This window comes from Rhinatrema bivittatum, chromosome 16 (genome assembly GCF_901001135.1).
Source record: "Rhinatrema bivittatum chromosome 16, aRhiBiv1.1, whole genome shotgun sequence".
Classification (NCBI taxonomy): domain Eukaryota; kingdom Metazoa; phylum Chordata; class Amphibia; order Gymnophiona; family Rhinatrematidae; genus Rhinatrema; species Rhinatrema bivittatum.
In genome coordinates, this window is record NC_042630.1 from 16,399,200 (window position 1) to 16,419,741 (window position 20,542).

General features: G+C 44.5%; 1 protein-coding gene across 1 annotated transcript; it reads left to right on the forward strand.

Annotated features, from left to right (window-relative positions):
- Positions 1–7,745: 7,745 nt before the first annotated feature.
- On the forward strand, positions 7,746–20,489 carry LOC115077446 (extracellular calcium-sensing receptor-like). Its single transcript, XM_029579738.1, has 7 exons — positions 7,746–7,954; positions 8,861–9,152; positions 10,346–11,173; positions 11,535–11,762; positions 15,751–15,874; positions 16,242–17,152; positions 20,400–20,489. The coding sequence occupies exons 1-7, from the start codon at positions 7,746–7,748 to the stop codon at positions 20,487–20,489; spliced, it is 2,682 nt and encodes an 893-aa protein (XP_029435598.1).
- The last annotated feature ends 53 nt before the right edge of the window (positions 20,490–20,542 follow it).

Below are 20,542 nucleotides of genomic sequence, written 5' to 3' on the forward strand. Positions count from 1 at the left end.
GTTGTTTAATTGTATATGCTGGCATATATGGGACTCCTAGCATGTGTCAGCTTCTTGGAAACCTTATTTGCATGCAAGTTGCCTGGCAGTTTGAACTAGAGGCGAGCATCAAAAATATCTGGGCAAAGTTACCTGGATACTTTTAGTTAAATATTCAATGGGACAAGTCACCTGTTGAATATATTTGGTTAATTTTACCAATGCTAGACTTAACCATCTGTTGTATATTCAACATATATTGTCTGTTAAGTGAAAAAAAAAATAATGTCAGTGTATGGCACCCAAACTCTCAACCATCCCTTGCAAACCACCACACACACACACACACACACACACACACACCAGATATTAAAAGCAAGGGTGTGGCTCCAGACCTCTTCTTTCTCTCTTCCCATCTGGAACCCCCAAAACCCCCAGGGCTGAGCTGGGAGTGTTCCAGAATCTAACTATACTCCCTTTGGCATCCAGCATTGCTCTATTGAGTAGGAACTGTCTTTTTGTGTTTGTACAGCGTTGTGTATGTCGTGTAGCGCTATAGAAATGTTTAGTAATAGCAGTAGTAGTAATAGTACAGCACCATTGTAGTTATCAGTGCAATGCCTGGAGCATGGTTAGACTCTACCACGTTCCCAGATTAGCCTTTGGGATTTGGGGGTATCTGCTTGGGGCAAGAGGATGAAATTAGGGATTCTGGGTGGGGTGGGGTGGGGCCTGGATCCAGGCTTTTGAATTTAACATCTAGAGGGGGCAGAATTTCGAGCTGCTTTGGCCTGCTTGTTTTATATTTTTTGTGGGAAAAGGGGAGTAAAACGCAGGTACTATGTCCTGACTTTTTATAAATGATGTTGGAGGTGGGTGGGGATCAACTTATTGACCTGCTATTATTTTTGTTTTTTTAACTTAACCAGCTCTGTGTTCAATATAGCTGGCTAAGTTTAAAGTTATCCAGGTACACGTACTCTGAGAGCTTTAGATCTGATCTCCACCATGACCAGATGTACTCAACTAAGCTGAAGCCTCAAAATGCACCCACACAGACCATTTTATATATAGCTAAGTTCTAGCTGGTTAATGACTTACCCAGTGTGAGGAGGGGAATATTTAATACCCGAGTTTATCCGGCTAAATCCTAGCATCAGTGCGCCCATTACTAAAAAAGCCAAATCTTGACACTTCCATAATGGCCAATTATAGGCCTATTTTGTCTATAGGATTTGTTACTAAATTAACTGAATCTGTGGTGCTTAAACAATTGGCAGAGTTTATTGAGAAACACGAAATCCTCAATCAATTTCAATTTGGGTTTTGAAGATCCTTATGTACCGCAACCCTATGACTCTCCCTATGTGATTCTATTAAGAGAGGTTTGAACACTTGCTCTGGATACGTACTAGTTATACTTGACATACCATCAGCATTCAATGTCGTTGATCACAAGAGTCTGCTATACAGGCTGAAGAAGATTGGTTTTCAAGCACTCTTTGACAATGGTTGAAATCCTACCTAACTACTAGGCTGCAAAAAATGATTGTTGATGGATCTTGCTCTGATTGGTTCCCTATGCACTCAGGCATTCCCCAGGGATCTGCCTTGTTGGCTTTACATTTTAACATTTATCCCCAGTCTGTCAATTGCTATCAACTCTGTGCTCCAGCTATTGAATCTATGCTGATGATGTTAGGTTTTATCTTACATTAGCTAGATTACGGCCAGATATTTCTGCCCAAATTTCATTTTGTATGAACGGTATTAAGCAATGGCTTAATAACGATAATAAGCTCACCTTAAATCTTGCTAAAACTGAAATTGTTGTAATTCAGCGTAATAGTACAACCGAAATTCCATCTAGCATTTAAATTGATGATGCTACTATACCGATTTTATCAAAAGCTCGAAGTTTAGGAGTAATTATTGATTTTAATTTGACTCCCCAAATCAGATCAGTGGTTCGAGCTGGATTTTATAAATTGCGGCTGTTAAGAGACCTTAAGCCACTTCTATTCCCTAGTAAATTTTGAGCAGTGGTTCAAGCTTTTCTGTTGACTGCTATAGATTATTGCAAATTATTGTATATTGGGCTTCCACTTTCTTCAATCAAGCCCCTGCAATTGCTGCAGAATTCTGCGGCATGGCTAATCACCGGCCATAGTTAAACCAATCATCTGTCCTTGCAAACCTCCACTGTTTTCCAGTTCAGTGAAGAATTAATTATGAAGATGGCTATGTTAACGCATGAACTCTTGGCCACTGATTTTTTTACCTTGGGCAACAACAATGCAGGCATAAATCCCAGCAAAAACTTTGAGATCTTCGCAGATTGTGCTGCTTGATGTGCCCTCTTTTAGACTGGCAAGGCTATGTGAAACCAGGGAACATGCTTTTTCTATCATGACATCTACTTTTTGGAACACCCTCCCTTTAGAACTCAGGTCAATAGGTTGTACAAAAACTTGCAAAGCTGTCCTAAGGACATTTTTATTTAAACAGACTTTTGGTAAATTTTACTTGAGGGAGGTTTCTGTTCATTCCACTGTTTTCTATTTTAACTTTTTTTTTTTAAAGATGTTGATGCTGATTTTATTTTATCGTGTTTATATCTTAGTTTTATGTTTTTATAGATATGTTTGGTATTTTATTGTTCATTTGTATTGTTCTTATCAGTTTTATTGTGCGTGTTAGTAATATTTTGCTATTTATTGGCCACTAAGACTGAAGCCTGTAGTGGCTTATATTTCAAACTAAATAAATAAACTTAGCTGCACAAATCCTTTTGAACGTGGACCTCGGTACCTATGAATGAGAAATAATGTCGGAGACAAAGGGAGAGAGAGAGGATGAAAGGTGTTCAAGAGAGATGAAAAGCGAGAGAGAGTGGGAAGGAACGAGGAAAAAGACTATTAATGTTGGAGAAGTTCTTCACCTATGGAGCTATAATAAGCACGAATTGCTTCCAGCCCGGTGATGGGGTCGTTACATGACTCCCTGTGTTCATTCCAATAACTGCATTGTGCTGTGTACATGAATGGTTCTTTATAAAAAAAAAAAATAACCATTCCTCTGTGACTGTACAGTGATGTGTACACTGACTACATTTAAAAAAATTAAGGGGCGGATTTTAAAAGGATTACACGCATTACCCTTAAAAAACAAACCCTGCGCGCGCCGAGCCTATTTTACATAGGCTCGGCGGCGCGTGCAAGTCCCGGGACGCGCGTATATCCCAGGGCTTGCAAAAAGGGGCAGGGCGGGGGCGGACCGGGGAGGTCCGGGGGGCGGGGTGGGGCGGGGCGGGGCCTGAGCCTCCAGGCACAGCATCCATTTGCCGCTGTGCCCGGAATCGCGGGACAGCCGTCGGCCGGCGTGCGTAACTTCTTCAACAAAGGTATGGGGGGATTCTATGTAGGGCTGGGGGGCGGATTAGGTAGGGGAAAGGAGGGGAAGATGCAGGGGGGCAGAAGGAAATTCCCTCCTAGGCCGCACAAGCTGCACAATTGTGCACCCCCTTGCACGCGGCGACCCTGGATTTTATAACATGCGCGCGGCTGCGTGCGCATGTTATAAAATCGGGTGTAGATTTGTTGATGCCGGGTTACGCGAACAAACCTGCGCCCGTGCGCAGGTTTTAAAATCTGCCCCTAATTTTGCAGAAAATAAAAGTTACTCTGCAATACAGTTTTTTTTATTTAAGGGAATCTCAGGCTCTGTCATACAAACACCCAGAACTTCTACAGGGGATTATATGGTAGGAATGCCGCACTTGTTACCGGTGCCCGTCTCTGGCTTTGCACGATTTCACATCATCCTGGAGCATATGTTTTTGAAAATGTATGGTTGTGAATGAGTGGATCTGTGTTTCTCTGTCTGCATTTGAAAATGTGAATATATTTATTTTGTGAGCTGTTGAATGTCTCTTTGTGTTTGGGAGAGAAGGTTTTGCAGGAATTAGAGAGAAAAACTGCAGCATACCTACCTGCCTGCCCGCCCTATGACAAACCCTCAACCTTTGCTAATTATCCTCTCTCTTTCAGAAACTTTCCCAAGCAAATTAAAAACGTTTAAAATCATAATTGTATAATGATGACACTCGCGCTCCGATGAGAGCACGCTGATGACATTAGACACAATTACAACTCTCTGCAGAGGGAGTTTGCTGGCGGTCAGATGGTTGGGGATGGGGGAGAGTTAGGAATGGTATAAATGCAAGGGGAAGACGAGGGGGGGTGTGCAGTCACAATTGCAGCCCTGTCGCAGGTCCTGGGGTGTCAGAAGGTAAAGGATCCCGCGCCTCCAGCCCCATAAAGGAGCAGCTCCAGGAGACGAGCAGAGCGGTGAGAGAACAGATCATGAAATCAGCGCCGATCTTCGCCGCGCTGTGTGCGCAGCTCACGTTTCTCACTTTTGTCAGGTCCTGGGGGGGGAGGGGCCTTGCCCTTTGACACTTCTCCAGTGCTAGTTCTTGGTCCCAGAGAAGAATGTAGGCATTTGAATTTATTAAAATGTATTAGTTGCATGTGTCACAAAAAGGTTTGAGGCGGCTTATAAAGGTTGTATTGCATCCATAAAATTAATAGACGATACATAAAAGTTTTCTTGACATAATAATACCACACAAGTACAGGAACATGCAAAAAGGCCATTTGCTGACGCCACATCTGCCGCACAACACAGACTCTCTGAAGATAAAGCTTAAATAGCCACATAGACGGTAACTTTCAAGCAGTCGCCTGGGCGTACATGTAGGCGTGTGTATCAGAATGCCCATGCCCCGCCCCTTTTTGATTTGTGGGCGTACCCTTTGAAATGTGCACGTACTTGCTTGCTTTTTAAAATCAGCACCAACGTGCGCCGGCCCAAGACACGTGCATATCTCCCGGCTTTGGCACACATAGGGCTTTTAAAATCAACATTTTAGTGTATAATAGGCATCACCTGGTTGGGTGTTCCTTTAAAGAAGGAGCAGAGCCGGAAAAGAGTTCCAGAGGAGGGGACCCACCATAGGAAAGGCTCGTGCCCTCGTAATGTGCGGGTGAGATGGAGGGGGGGCGCGTCCAACGATTTCTTTCCTTCAGAACGTAATGGACAAGAGGGTTTGTAGAACTCCCGGAAGGGCACTGACCCAACAGCCAGAATCATAGCGGATAAATCTGGGCATCAAAGGCATCAGCTTGTGTGGGATTCTCTTTTTACTAGGGGAGCCAATGCAATCAACCTAGGATCGGAATTATAGGGCAGCCTGTTAAGGTTCCTTTCTTATTTCTGCTTTGGTTTCCGAGTTCAAGATGAAACATTTCTGGAAGCTTTGAATCCATTTAAAAGAAAAATGTAAAGGCTGTGTGTAGAATATCTGTTCCTTCTAAGAGAAAATATTTCCTTTCTATGCAGGCAGCCTAACACCCGGATGACTCTGTACTATTTAACCACAGTGTAGCGGCGAGGTTTTTTCACTGACCTGATGAAGAGAGCATAACTCTCGAAAGTTAGCAGTCACAGAAGTATTAAGCTACTAGAATAAATAGGTCTCACCTACAACTTGTTTGTTGACTCTTAATTTTATTTAAATAAAAAATAGAAAGATTCCGTTTACTTCGTGCCCCCTTCCTTTCAATATTTCTGATTTTACCTCACTAGGCCTCCACAGAAGCACATTATTTTTTGGTTTCTGACTCTCTGGTGTCTAGGAGTAAGCATCATCACTGATTCATGGGGGGGGGGGGGGGGGGGGGGGCGAGGAGGCAGGGTCAACCCTACATTGGTGAATTGAGCTGCTGTCTTCTTGTATTTGATGTCATAGTAACATAGTAATGGTGGCAGAAAAGGACCAAACTGGTCCATCCTTATGTCTGTGTATGAGAACTCTAGTTCGTAAAAGTCAGGGTCCATGTTGGTTGTCAATTTGTTTATTTATTTATTTTTTACTATTTGTTACCCACCCTTAAGAACATAAGAAATTGCCATACTGGGTCAGACCCAGGGTCCATCAAGCCCAGCATCCTGTTTCCAACAGAGGCCAATCCAGACCACAAGAACCTGGCAAGTACCTAAACACCAAGAAGATCCCATGCTACTGATGCCAGTAATAGCAGAGGCCATTCCCTAAGTCAACTTGATTAATAGCAGTTAATGGACTTCCTACATTCAGGGCTCACTACAAAACAATACACATGATAAAATTAAACAAAATAGACATTAAAATAAAACAGACTTAAATCCAATCAACATGAGCTACTTCAGAGGCTCTGGAGGACTCAGGGATCAAGATGTACCAGATGCTTTCATGAGGAATATGCCTTTTGAAATAAGTATATTTTGAGAGCTTTTCTAAAGAATTTTGGCTATGAGATTGTTCTTATTTAAATGGAAGGCAGCTCCATAACGGGAATCCAGCATAGAGAAAGCGCGCTCTCTGGTTTCCTCCAAGTGAACTAATCTTTGAGCGGGAACGTCCAGTAATCCGCGGTTAGAATATCATAGAGATCTGATAGAAGAACAGATTTTTAACGTAGCTGCAATCTATGGTGATAGATTGTTGTTCAGATGGTATGGTTGGTAATGGCGTGTTTATTCTGAGCACGGTATGTAATTGGTAACCGATGAAGCGTTTGTAAAACAGAAGTAATATTATTACAAACAGAAGTACCTGTCAACAGGCGGGTTGCAAAATTTTGTATAATTTGTAATGGGTGAATTATGTAGGCAGGGAGACCAGTGGAAAGGGAATTCCAATAGTCGAGACTAGAGAAGAGAAGAGATTAAAGGATTGTTCTAAAGCCAGGAAGATCCAATTGTGGTTTCAAGTGCCTTAGTAAACGTAGTTTGAAGAAAGACAATTTTGTTAAAGACAATGTGATTATACATAGAGAATGAGGAATCAATGAGAATACCAAGATTACAGACTGGGTTGACCATATTTCAGATATGGAATATTTTGATTTCTGAAAACAATTTTCTCAGGAATATGAGAAGAAGGAAATCGAGAAAGAATCATGAATTCAGTTTTGGTGACATTTAAGGCAAGTTCGCTATGATTAAGCCAGTCATGGATAGTGGAGAGACATAGCGAGATGAATTGTTCAGTTAAACTCCAGGATGTTTTGAGAGGAAAGAAAAACTGTATGTCATCTGCATACAATTTGTAGTGTACTCTGAGGCCTGCCAGCAGCCGACATAATCTGAATCCAATACCTCTTTCCACCCCCACCCCCGCTATCAAAGCGGAGAGCGATGTTGCAGTTGAATTAAAGGAATCAAAGCTTATTGGTTAAGGGCAGTAAACCCCATACCTTACGTTAAGGGTAGCAACTGCCACTCCGTGCATTTTATCCCCTTGCTTATCAGTTTCCCAGAGTGTAAAAATCAGGGCTCTGAATCCAATTCCCTTTTCCCCTCTGAAATTGAAGCTGAGAGCAATGTTGCAGTTGCATCAAGTAATCAAGGCTTATTGGTGAAGGGTGGTAACTGTCACGCCAGCAAGTTAGCCCCATGCACTCTTTTCTTCATTCCCATCCTCTAGCCTTTAGGGATCCACAGTGTTAATCCCATGCCCCTTTGAATTTTTTTGCCTGTTTTCATCTTCATTTCAAGGTCATCCAGTGGGATGCCGCATCCAGACCACTCCTCCTTGTAAGATTCAGTTCCAATCACCCTTGCACCAGAATAAGGATTTTTTTTCCCCTTCACTAAAAGCTTCCATTAATCCTGTTTGCTGCTGTTCCTTCAGTAAGTGGCGCCAGGAGCTGTTCCCCAGAATGGCGCTGCCTGCGCTGGTGCTCCTGCTGCCCTCTTTCCCCTTCCGCGCCACGACCGCCACCGGGGGCTGTGCTCTCCCCAGTCAAGAGCAGGTGAGCAACAGGCGGGATGGAGATATCATGATTGGGGGACTGGTGCCGGTGCATCTCAACTGGAGGGAGCCCAAAATGACTTTCGTGGAGAGTCCCCAGCCCATCCTCTGCCAAACGTAAGTCAAGCACTTAATATCATCACTTTAAATGAATGTTATCTACCAGACTCCTAAATACATCTCTAAGCTGAGCAGCAGAACACCTTTTTAATTTGGTAGGGAACAACTAAGATCCACCTCCTCCCCCTCTCTCTGTCCCCTTGACCCCCACAAACCCACCTGCCACCTCGCGTTCTCTCTCTCTCTTCCCCTACTTTCACTCCCTCTCTCTCTTTTCCAACCTTCTCCTCACCCTCTCTCCCCTCTACCTTCCCCCTCCCACGATAATCAGTTGCAAGAGGAGGAAAGTGGGATCGCCTTGAGCTCTCCTCTCTACTGCTTGGCCTGACAGCTGCTTTGAAATGCGCAGCTGTACAGTAGTCGGGCCCAGACCTGCAGAGGGGGGGTCACAGCAGATGCACCGCTGTTCTCCCCCTCCTGCTGCCCAATTCAGCCCTGGATCTCCTGTAGAGATTCTGTGGGAAGGGCCTGATAATGGTCGGGCCATGGCTTCTATGGCCAACCCCTTTCTGATGCCTATGATCTCTACTGATATTACAGCTAATTTATTTGCTTAACAAACAACATAGGACTGGAAAGGACCTCAGGAGGTCATCTTGTCCATTTTCTGCCTCCAGGTGGAATCTACTATACCTAACCCTTCCAAGACAGTTGTGTGGCTAGTTTGCTTCAGCCCTCCGGTAACAGGGATTCTGTCACCTCCCTGAGTAAATTGCTCCAGTACTTGACCACTATCATAGCTGCAAAGTTCTTCCTAATATCTAACCTAAATCTCCCTTGCTGTAATTTAGGTTCATTACGTCTTCTCACTGGAGATGGAGCACAACTGACTGCCCTCATTATATGCCCACCTGAAAGCTTAATTCTCCCTATACTGCCTTCCGTTGTTATGTTTCTTTTTAGATTCGGCCTCAGAACATACAGTTGGGCCATGTTCATGATCTTTGCCATTGAGGACATCAACCAAGACAAGACCTTCCTCCCCAATGTCACGCTAGGCTTCCTGCTCTACGACAGCTGCGTGTCTCTAATGAGAGCCCTGTGGGGCACCGTGTGGATGCTGACAAGAAAGGACAGGCCTGTCCTGAACTACCAGTTCCAGAGGCAGGCCCCACTGGTGGCCATCATCGGAGAGTCCCGGTCCACCACATCCATTTCTGTGGCCAGGCTGTTGGGGCTCTACAGATACCCCCAGGTAAAAGACATTCCACTGAGAAATGAAGTTTGCATGAGCATTGTCATCCGCAGCGAATGACTTCTGAAGCAGCGCTGCTGAGAAAGTAGCATATTCTCCTCAAACAACCCCTGCATTCCATACACTATTGGTATTAGACTCTTTTCTCAAAAGTGACATCACTTGCAGACTAGAGGCCAGCCATCGGGTTTTGCACCACTGCATCTACAGGGCTTGTAGTTTCTGCATTTCTGAAAGAGGGGTGGAAAATTCAAGTCCCGCCATTCAGTGAGAGAAAAACCAGCACCACCTCAGGCTATTCCTGGTGAACCTACCGCAAATTAACTTTCTGGCTGAGACATGATTCCCAACTGTTATCGCCTCCGTTCTCAAGATTCTTTATTTAAAATAATAACAAAACTGACATAGTATACATTATTTTCTTGAATCAGTTGGGGTTGAAAAGACAGATAGCTCCATGCGGTAAGACCGGATACAGATAAACACTGATCCCTCTTCATGCAAGGGAGCATTTCATCAAGAATCCCTCTAGTGGTGAGAGGCAGCAACTTTAGGCTAAGGAAGAGTAAATTTAACCAATATGACAGCCTCCTACTTGCTGATTCATAGAGCTGCTGCTTCTAGACCAGAGGCTTGCCAGTTCTGGTCTGGGCTAAGACACATTTCCTCAGAATATCATACTTCAGAAGTGTTCTTCCAAGTAAACGTGGTTTCTACATTGTCACAGAATAGGGCCAGCTATCATAACTTAAGGAGGAAAACAGAGTTTTATCCTCTTCATCTGACATTTACAGGCTAGTTTTATCACAGACCATCTAAATTAGGCAGCAAAAAGCAAATAAGCTTCTTCAATTTTGAAAGCGGACTTGCGCGTCTGTGTCATATTTGAAAAATTAAAACCAAATTTACCCACTCAAAATAACACCTGCTATTATATGTGTGGAAAGTTTTTGGGAAAATTGATATATATAACTTTTGAAAATCCAAAAGTATGAGAACAAGTTTAAACACCCCTCCAATTTCACTCCTATTCAGTGCAGGTGCACGGATGTGCAAACATGAAATGTATGTGTAAGGTTACCAGTACATCAGACAGGTAATTATGTAAAAGGACATTTCTACGCACAAAACACTCTCTTACTGAAATTTCTTTGAGATTTGTCCTCATGGTGACTGCTTCTTTTCTAGATCAGTTATCCTCCAGTCCCCTGCTGAGCGATAAGTTCCAGTTTCCATCTTTCTTCCGGACCCTCCCAAGTGATGTCATTCAAGCCCTGGGGCAGGCCCAGCTGGTCACACACCTCGGATGGACCTGGGTGGGGGTCCTGTCTACCGAAGATGACTATGGCACCCTGGGCTCCCAGATCTTGAAAGAGGAGCTCCAGAAGCGAGGCGTCTGTGTCGCTTTCCATGAAACATTCCCGCTGGTACCATCAAGTGTGAAAATCAACCGTATCGTTGAGGTGGTCAGAAGATCCTCAGCCAATGTCATCCTGGTCTTCTCTTCTGACCCCTTTGTACTCCCAGTGATGCAGGAGCTTTCCAGGCAAAACATCAGCGGCAAAGTGTGGATCGCCAGCGAGTCCTGGGCAACCTCTTCTGGTATCTCCACTAAAGAGCTCTCCAACCTCCTGAGGGGTACCATTGGCTTTGCAGTCACTGAAGGTAAGATAAGAGGGGTACAAGAGTTTCTTCACAATTTCAAGCCATCTTCTGCTCCAAACAGTCCATTGGTTACACAATCCTGGGAGGCCATCTTTGAGTGTCAGTGGCCCAACCCCAAAACCAATCTGACAACAGTCGAACAAAAACTCGAGGAAGCTACCAGACTCTGTACTGGAGCAGAGAGCCTGGACAAACTTATGGACTCTGAAATGATTAGCCCGAGAATCGGCTACAGTATCTACAATGCAGTTTACTCTGTGGCATATGCCCTGAGGGACATGCTGTCCTGTGTGCCGGAAGAAGGACCCTTCACCAACGGGACTTGCGCCAACATAAAGAGTCATGAACCGTGGCAGGTGAGATGCAGAAATAAGTTCATTTCACTGTTACAGTTACATTTCTATGGGCCTCTGTTCTAACCCCAGTTCTGCCACACACACTCTCCCCCCCCCCCCCCCCACACCTCCCTCTCTTCATATCACTTTGTCTCTTTACTTGTGGCTCTTTATCTCCCTTTGTCCCCCTCTAAGTCTTTGTCTCACAATTTTTCTCTCTTTATTTCACTTTCAGTATTCTTGTTTCACTTCTGTCTTTCCCTTCCTTATGTCACATTTGCTAACCAAACGGCTCTGTTAAGGGATTCTTTATAAGTAGCCCTCAGATTAGTGAAACATCTCATAAGGATAATTTATGCTTTAATCCCCCCCCCCCCAGCAGCTCCTGCACTATATGAAGAAGGTGCGCTTCAGGAACAAGCTGGGGGAGGAGATGTATTTCGACACTGACGGAAATCCCCCCGCTGCGTATGATATCATCAACTGGCACCAGCAACCCGACGGTGCCATTGAGTATATGAAAGTGGGAAGTTTTGACCTCAGGGCACCCAAAGGGCAAGAGCTCTCCGTCAACATCAGTGCCATACAATGGCACACCCAACGCAGAGAGGTACAAACTTTGCTGGACCTCACCAGTCAAAAGAATCACAACCCCTATCTAATTATTTAACCTTTTAGAGCCTACATGTCCAGTACTCCCATCATCTTCGCCCAGCATCTAGGCATTCACGTCCTCCTTCTACCACTCAACACGCAACTTCAATGGACTTTGCTGTGTCTTATTCTCTCTTGCTTCCCTAATTTTTCTTCAGTTAGATTATAAGGTCCTTGCACAGGGCCCCTTATTAATCCTTTGCCTGGCAAAATAAGAGACCACTTGGTGCAAGGTACACTACTGGCCCAGTTTGTGAATAACTCCTATTCCTCACTTCTTTTTAAATGACAAAGTACTTAAACAATATTAAAATAACCAACACACATTCAAAGAGGGACTGAGGTGGAGAAGAGAAAATCCAAGGCGAAGCAAATTGTCCTCCACTAATTTATACGATTAAGTTAATACACTAATAATGAGACCCTGAACAATATAACATGTAACTAAATCTAAATAAATCAAAGACCTGTTATATAGATGTTATATAGATGTCAATTTGAAATCTGAGTGTACACTCAGATTTCAAATTGACATCTATATAACAGGTCTTTGATTTATTACGATTAAGTTAAGCCATATATCATCTGGCAATGGTATTGTATCTGACCTTTTGAGCTAACTTCATTTAATATAACCTTGTCGATTGGTGTGGATCAAATTTTGAGTACCATGATCTCGAGCACCTCATCATTAGATTGCATGCCCACAAAATTCATAAAAATACACAACTGGGTCTCTCAAATTTTTAGCTTTTGTGGTGAAAGTAGTACAGGTGTATGTTGTTCCCTCACTAAAACAAGCCAGGGTGCATCCTCTTCTAATGAAGGAATCTCTGAACCCTATTTACATAAATCATTATTGCATAGTTTCAGAACTTCCTTTTATTAAGTTCATTGAAAACGTGGTGGCAGGATAACTACATTTCTTGGACCAGGCAAATGCCTTTCACCCAAGACAATCTGGCTTTCAGCAAGGTCATAGTATTACGTCAACTTTGGTGGCTTAAACTAAAGAACTTAGAATTAAATCAGATGGAGGAAAAGATGGGCTCATTGTCTTTATTGATACGAGTGCAGTTTTTGACACTATTGGCTACCAATTGCTTCAATGACTTTCTGAGAATGGGCTCAATGGGGTTGTCTTAGCATGGTTTAAGCCTTTTTTTGTTCAACTACTCTTACCAAAGAAATTGGGAATCCAAACTGTCTGAACCTAAACCATTGTTATGTGGAGTTCCACAGGGCTCAGTACTACCACCGTTATTGTTCAATTTACATCTGGCTCCTCTAGCAACAGTTATTCAATATCTTGGGTACAGAATTTTCCTATTTGCAGATGATATCCAGATTGTGTCATGGGGCTGCAGTCTGGAGTCCAGGTGCAGCCCGACAGAAGCAATGCAGGACCGCCAGGCTGGACCAATGCTAATCTTCTGCCTAGCCAGCCCCTGCAGGTTGAGCCCTTGGGTTCTGGGGGCTGGCAGGTCTTGTCTCTTGCTGAACATCATGGCACTGGCTAGAGTCTGGGGCCCAGAAAGGATTAGAGACACACTGGAACTGAATAAATACAGTTTGAGCTGGACTGGACTTGGTTAAAGGCAGGCTGAACTGGAACTGATGCAGGACAGACTGGACTGGAACTAGTACAATGCAAGCTGGGATGAAAGTGATGCAAAACTGGCTGGGCTGGAGCTGATAAAGGACAAGCTGAACTGAAACTGGTGCAATGAAAGGCTAGGCTGGAAATGGTGCAAGATGGACAGGGCTGGAGACTGTGTAGGATAGGCTGGACTGGAACTGATATAATATTGGTTGGACTGAGAGCATGGGCATGACTTGGGGGAAGAGACAAAGAATGATCTGGGCTGAGCAGAGACCTGACAGGAGCAGAGCAGGACAAGGGCTGGACAATACAAGGACAAGACATGAACAGGATATTGACAAAACAGGACAAAGAATACAGAAGGCCCGAAGGCCGCAAGGCAGGGGCCCAGAGGTTGCTAGGCAAGAAAGAGGCCTGGAGGGCACAAGATGAGGAGTAGAAGGCCCTGAGGCCACAAAGCAAAGTAAGTTCTGGGATGGCAAAACAGGCAAGGCATAGGTACAAGGTAAGGCTGGCCAGGTCAGAGAGCCAAGGTGACTCAAAGAAGAGCACTGAGGTATTGGGTAGGCTGGGTTAAATAGGACTGAGATAGGTGAATAGAGAGGAGGTAACGGGCAAGGCAGTGGGCAGGGCCCACTGAGGAGCCCTGATGTAGGGAAGACCATGCAGCAGGATGAACTTGACATGGAGATACTGCACAGCAGGCGAAACCGTGACAGATGGTAACCTATATTGACCCTGATTAATCTGAGGAAGTAGGAAAATTCAAGCAATATTGAACAAATCTATCATTGGTTGCTCACTCATAAACTAAAGATGAATCCCCCAAAATCAGAAACATTTTGGGTAAGCAAGAGGAATAAGCTTCTATGCCTAGATCAGGGGGTGGCCAAATCCAGTCAAGAGCCACAAACAGGTTTTGCTTTCAAGATATCCACAATGAATAAGTATGAGATAGATTTGCATGTAATGGAGGCAATGCCTTGCATCAGGGTCTGTTAGTTGCCTAATAAACAGGCCGATTCAGTAAAAGTCGCGGGAGAGTGGGTGAGCACATAGGCCACTCTCCTGTGCGCGCGATTCAGTATTTAAATGAGGGCCCGTGGTAAAAAGAGGTGCTAGGGATACTAGCGCTTCCCTAGCGCCTCTTTTTTGACAGGAGCGGCGGCTGTCAGCGGGATTGACAGCCGACGCTCAATTTTGCCGGCGTCGGTTCTCAAACCCGCTGACAGCCACGGGCTCGGAAACCGGACGCTGGCAAAATTGAGCGACCGGTTTTCAACCTGCAAGCTGCGGGCTGATTTTAAATTTTTATTTTTTAAATTTTTTAATTATTTTTTACTTTGGGACCTCCGACCTAATATTGCCATGATATTAAGTTGGAGGGTGTACAGAAAAGCAGTTTTTACTGCTTTTCTGTACACTTTCCCGGTGCCGGCAGAAATTAATGCCAGCCTTTGGGTAAGCGCTAATTTCTGAAAGTAAAATGTGCGGGAATAACTAATAGGGCCATCAACATGCATTTGCATGTTGCGGGCGCTATTAGTTTTGGGGGGGTTGGACGCGCATTTTCAATGCGCTATTACCCCTTACTGAATAAGGGGTAAAGCTAGCGCGTCAAAAAAACCTGTCTGGGTTAACAGTGCGCCCCGCTGGAGCGCCTGAAAGAGGCATCAGTTGCTGCAAAATACAGCTAAAAACTGATCTTTGTGCTAAAAAGACAAGATCATGACTACAAAAATTAAATTGACTGCCTGCTCTTTGTAGGATAAAATTCAAAAATGTATGCTTTGTATTTCAATCTGTATATAAGGGTTATAAATCTCTCTGATCTCCTGACCCCCAGCAGCACTACCACCACCACCAACAACAGCCCAGACCATTGTGTTGATACCAACAGGACTTTTAAAGGATTCCTGCTCCTTCAGAAATTAGATTAGAGATGACAAGGCATTCCACTTTTAGTTATCCCTTCCTTTGGTATGTGCTCAGAATGTAATTATCTGAAATTTAGAAAAGGGATTAAAACATAGATTTTAAGGTGGCCATTAATTGTTAGATAGAAATTTTATGGTGACATTGCTACTGTTATCAAAATTCTTTATTTTAAGGTTTTTAATATCATGATCTGCATTAACTAATGTTTTTAGTTGTTAGGATTATACCTCTATGTTGTATGTTTTCATTTGTCAAGCATACTATTGTGAAATATGTATATCTGTTTTTTGATATGTAAACCTTCGTGATTGTTGATGAAAAGTGATATGTCAAATAAACTAAACTAAACATTTGAACTATTCAGTTACAATCCCAAAGAATCATTCTTTCTTTCCCCCGTCAGGTCCCTCGCTCTTTCTGCAGTGAGAGCTGCTCTCCCGGTTACCGGAGGGCAGTTCAGACAGGACGGCCCCTCTGTTGTTTTGACTGCCTCCTGTGTGCCGAAGGGGAGATTTCCAACATGACAGGTATAACTTGCCTTGGGGAAAGCATAATTGATGTGAAAACTGAAAGAATACATCCAAAATAACTCGGTAAAAGGCTATAACAAATGCAAGAGGATGAGCGAGGATGATTGACCGATACCCTCAATGCAATATAAACAATTCCAGAAGATCAGTACTTTGGATCAGAGCTGTCCTAGACTAGTGAACAAGTTCACTAAGTCATGGACCCAATTCTGGTACAACCAAGAATTTTAGTGATTTTTATCACTCTCAATATGGAGAATTAGTTGTTACCCCATAGAAAATCTCCAACCCAAGAATAAATTCATTATCAGAGGAGTACAGTTTTGTATTTTTGTATAACAAAACAATGCTATTCCTCTTCCAGATTCTACGATTTGTTGGCCATGTCCAAACGATCACTGGCCCAACTTGAGAAGAAATGAATGTGACCCAAAGAAAATAGAATTCCTCACCTATCAAGAGCACCTAGGGGGCATTCTTGCCACTGCTGCCTCTTTTTCCTCTGTCACCACGGCTACTGTATTGTGTATCTTCATCAAATACCATCGTACGCCTATTGCCAAAGCCAACAACCAGGCATTCTCTTTCCTTCTCCTGGGGGCTCTATTGATGAGTTTTCTTTGTTCCCTGCTCTTCATTGGAGAACCTCGACCAACAACCTGCTTGATACGCCAACCTGCATTTGGCATTATCTTTGTCCTCTGTGTCTCTTGTGTTTTGGCCAAGACCATAATGGTTGTCATCGCCTTCAATGCCACCAAACCCAACAGTAACTTGAGAGGGTGGCTGGGGCCCCGGGTGCCTATTGTCATAGTTTCTGCTTCCACACTTCTTCAAGTTCTCATCTGTGTCACATGGCTGCTTCTTTGTCCTCCCTTCTCAGAGAAGAATATGAAATTGAAGACTGGCATTATCATATGGCAGTGCAATGAATGCTCAGATGTTGCATTCTGGTGCATGCTGGGATACATGGGGTTCTTGGCATGTGTCAGCTTCCTGGTGGCCTTCCTTGCACGCAAGTTGCCTGACAGCTTCAATGAGGCCAAATGGATCACGTTTAGCATGCTCATGTTCCTCAGCGTCTGGCTGTCCTTCATCCCAGGCTATCTAAGCACCCAGGGGAAATACACGGTCGCTGTGGAAGTATTTGGGATCATCTCTTCCAGTGCAGGAATCCTTGTTTGTTTCTTTTTGCCCAAGTGTTACATCATGGTACTGAGACCTGAAATGAATACCAGGGAACAGCTCTTAGGAAAAATGACCAAGAATAGGACGGTAAAGGCTATTTAGAAACAACTGTAAATTTTCTGTCAAAAATATATTTAGTTAATTGTATTTTGAGTAATCAATGCCTGCTAAAACCTTATATTGAAATTACTTCCTAGTAATTTCAATATAAGGTAATTTCAATATAAGGTTTCAATATAAGGGTCTATTCTAGGTTCCTTGTAACCTAGTATAGACCCTTTCAACTAGGGTCTATACTAGGTTACACTTCAGTCTATTTATTGGGTTGAATGCATCTGTGAGCCATTTTCTTGAGTGGAATAATAATTCATAACTATGGGTATATATTTTTTTATGAATACTTAGGTTTGGGTCCTCATCTGTGTCACCTGGCTGCTTCTTTGTCCTCCCTTCCCAGAGAAGAACATGAAACTGGAGACTGCTATTATCATATGGCAGTGCATGCTGGGATACATGGGACTCTTGGCATGTTTCAGCTTCCTGGTAGCCTTCTTTGCATGCAAGTTGCCCGATAGTTTTCAACAAGAAGCAAGCAGCAAGGTTGAGCAGATAAAATTACCTGGATACTTTTAGTCAGCTATCAAGTAGGACAAGTCTCCTGCTGAATGTATTCAGTTAAAGATATCCAGGTAACTTTACTCAGACAATGTTAAAGTTAGCCATCTTCTGTATATTCAACATATAGTCAGTTAAAAAAAAAACTGTGTCTCTAATAGGCCGAACCCCCATCCCATCTTCATTGAAAAAATGTCCAGGTATGGCAATCAACCTCCCCTTCCCACAGACCCCCAAAAAACGTTTTCAGACAACAGTGTCCCAAGGTTCCTCCAATCAGATATTAAAAATCAAAGGTCCAGCTCCAGTTCCCCTTCCACCTCCCTCCCCTCCTGGAACCCTCAAAAAACCCCGAGGCTGAGCCAGGAGCATTGTAGAAGCTAACCACGCTCCCTTCAGCACATGGTACGCTTTACTGTTCTTCTCACAGCAATGTTGGAAGCCACCAGGAGCTCCTGGCTCAGCCTTTGGGGCTCTGGGATGTTCCATGTGGTGAAAGAGGATGGGGAGGGGGTAGAGATTCCGGGTGGGGTGTTGGAGAAGGCCCGGAGCCAAGCCTTTGGTTTTAATATCTGGGGGAAGGGGATGCCTTGGGCCACTATGGCCTGTAAGTTATTTTATTTTTATTTTGGGGGGGGGGGGGGGTGGTGGTGGATATGGACTCGGACTGATTTTCTTTAATGATGTTGGTGACGGGTGGGGATCGGGCCGATTGGCCTGCTAGTGTTTTTGTTTTGGGGTTTTTTATTTTTTGTAATTTGACCACCTGTATGTAGAATATAGCCGGCTAAAGTTATCCGGGTACGTGTATCCAGAGAACCTTTGACCTGCTCTCCACCACAACCAGACTTAATCAGCTAAGGCCAAAGCCCTGGAATGTCCCTCCACTGAGTTACCCATTTAAACCTTTACCTAGTCAGCGGGTTAATCCCCGAGTTTATCCAGCGAAATCCTGAATTTAGCCAGACAAATCCTTATGAATGAGGAAGAAAGCCAGAGACAAAGGGAGGGAGAGAGGGAGAGATGACAGGAGCTCAAGGGAGATGGAATGCAAGAGGGAGTGGGAAGCAGATTGGAAGAAGACTACTAAAGGCCGGAGGAGACCTTCACCTATCACCTATGGAGCTATAACAGCACGAATTGCTTCCAGCCCTGTGATGGGATGTTTCATGGCTCCCTGCATTCATTCCAATGTAATTGTACAATGCTATGCACATGGATAGCGCTTTATGTGGAACCATTGCTCTATAGCTGTACAGTGCTGTGTACACTGATGAAACTTTATAAATATCGATAATCGTACAGAAAATAAAAGTTACTGTGAAATGTCGTTTTATTTGAATGAATCTCAGGCTCTGTCACTACAAACTCCCGGAGCTTCTACCCCGGATTGGAGGGTACAGGAGTTGCCTCTCTTTTGTCATTCCTGGCCTTGGGAGATGTCACATCGCCTTGCAGCGTGTCTGTTTGAAAGTGTATGGTTGTGTCTATGTGTGTGTGGATTTGAAAGTATGAATACATTTCTTTTGTGCACTTTTGCATGCCTCGATGTGTTTGGGAGAGAAGGTTTCGCAGGAGGTGCAAGAGAAACTGCACCGCACCTCCCTGCCCCGTGACAGACCTCAGCCTTTGCTAATAATTATCCCCCCCTCTCTCCGAAAATTATCCAAGCAAATTAAAAACGTTTAAAGCCAGAACTGAATAATGACACTCTGGCTCCGATGAGAGCACGCTGATGACATTAGACACAATTACAACTCTCTGCAGAGGGAGCCCTGCCTGCGGTCAGATGTTTGGGGACGGGGAGGGGGGGAGACTTGGGGATGGTATAAATACAAGGGGTAGTCGGGGTGGGAGGGTGCAGTCACAGTCGCAGCCCTGTCGCAGGTCCTGGGGGCCTCACAGGGTGAGGATCCCGCACCTCCAGTCCCCACCATGGAGCGGCCGCAGGAGACGAGCAGAACGGTGAGAGAACAGCTCATGGAAATCAGTGCCGGTCCTCCCCGCGCCGAGTGCGTGTGTAGCTCGCTTTCCTCGCTTTTGGAAGGACCTGGCGTGGGGCAGGGGAGAGGAGGGGGGTGCCTTGCTCTTTGACCTTCCTCTAGCGCTGCGACCCTTGAACTGGAAGCCGCTCAGGTTCTTGGTCCCAGGACAAGAGTAAAATTTTTAAGCGTGTGCCGTTGTGACCAAGTCCTGCGGGTAACCGTTCACGCGCAGGCCTTACCCCTGATTTTCAGAGCGAACGTATGCGCATTAGGTTTGCTTTGAAAACTTCCCACGTTAAGTGCCCGGGTAAGTGCACAAAGCCACCCCCGCGCGCGCGCGCCCTGCCTCCCGCTCTAGCGCAGGGCATCATCTGTGGTGGCTGAACTCGGGCAAATTCTTTTTAAAACCCAAAATGATGCTCGTTCAGCCTCCCCGCTTCCCCTCCCCCCCCCCCCCCCCCCCCCGGAATGCCCATCGCCGGGGCACGGAAAAGTATTTGAGGGAGAGCAGACTATGTGCGTAATTTTACGCACGCTGGGCCCCAGGCAGAGAGACCACATTTTACCTGCGTGAATGTCTTGGAAACTCAGGCCCACGGTGCAACGTGCCCTGCTTGGTTAACTTTTCTGTTTGCTTCAGGCCCCTTCCTTCCCCATGCTATTACTGATTTTGCCTCCCTAGACCTCCAGGAGAGCTTTCTTTTTTTTTTTTTTTTTTTTATGGCTTCTGATAGCGTGAGACCCTCAGGGGTCAAGGTCGTCTGGCCAGATACTACATCCAGACCTCTTCTCCTTCTAAGAATCGATTGCCCTCGCCCTCCTAAGCTCCAGAATGAGGAGTTTTCTCCCCCCTTCGGTGAAAGTTTCCATTAATCCT

What these genes read in the sequence shown, in the direction of transcription:
- LOC115077446 (XM_029579738.1), top strand. Translation starts at nt 7,746, where the DNA reads ATGGCGCTGCCTGCGCTGGTGCTCCTGCTGCCCTCTTTCCCCTTCCGC. An exon ending in CAGCCCATCCTCTGCCAAAC is followed by an intron (nt 7,955 to 8,860) that starts GTAAGTCAAGCA and finishes GTTTCTTTTTAG; the next exon opens with ATTCGGCCTCAGAACATACA. An exon ending in AAATGACCAAGAATAGGACG is followed by an intron (nt 17,153 to 20,399) that starts GTAAAGGCTATT and finishes GGCTTCTGATAG; the next exon opens with CGTGAGACCCTCAGGGGTCA.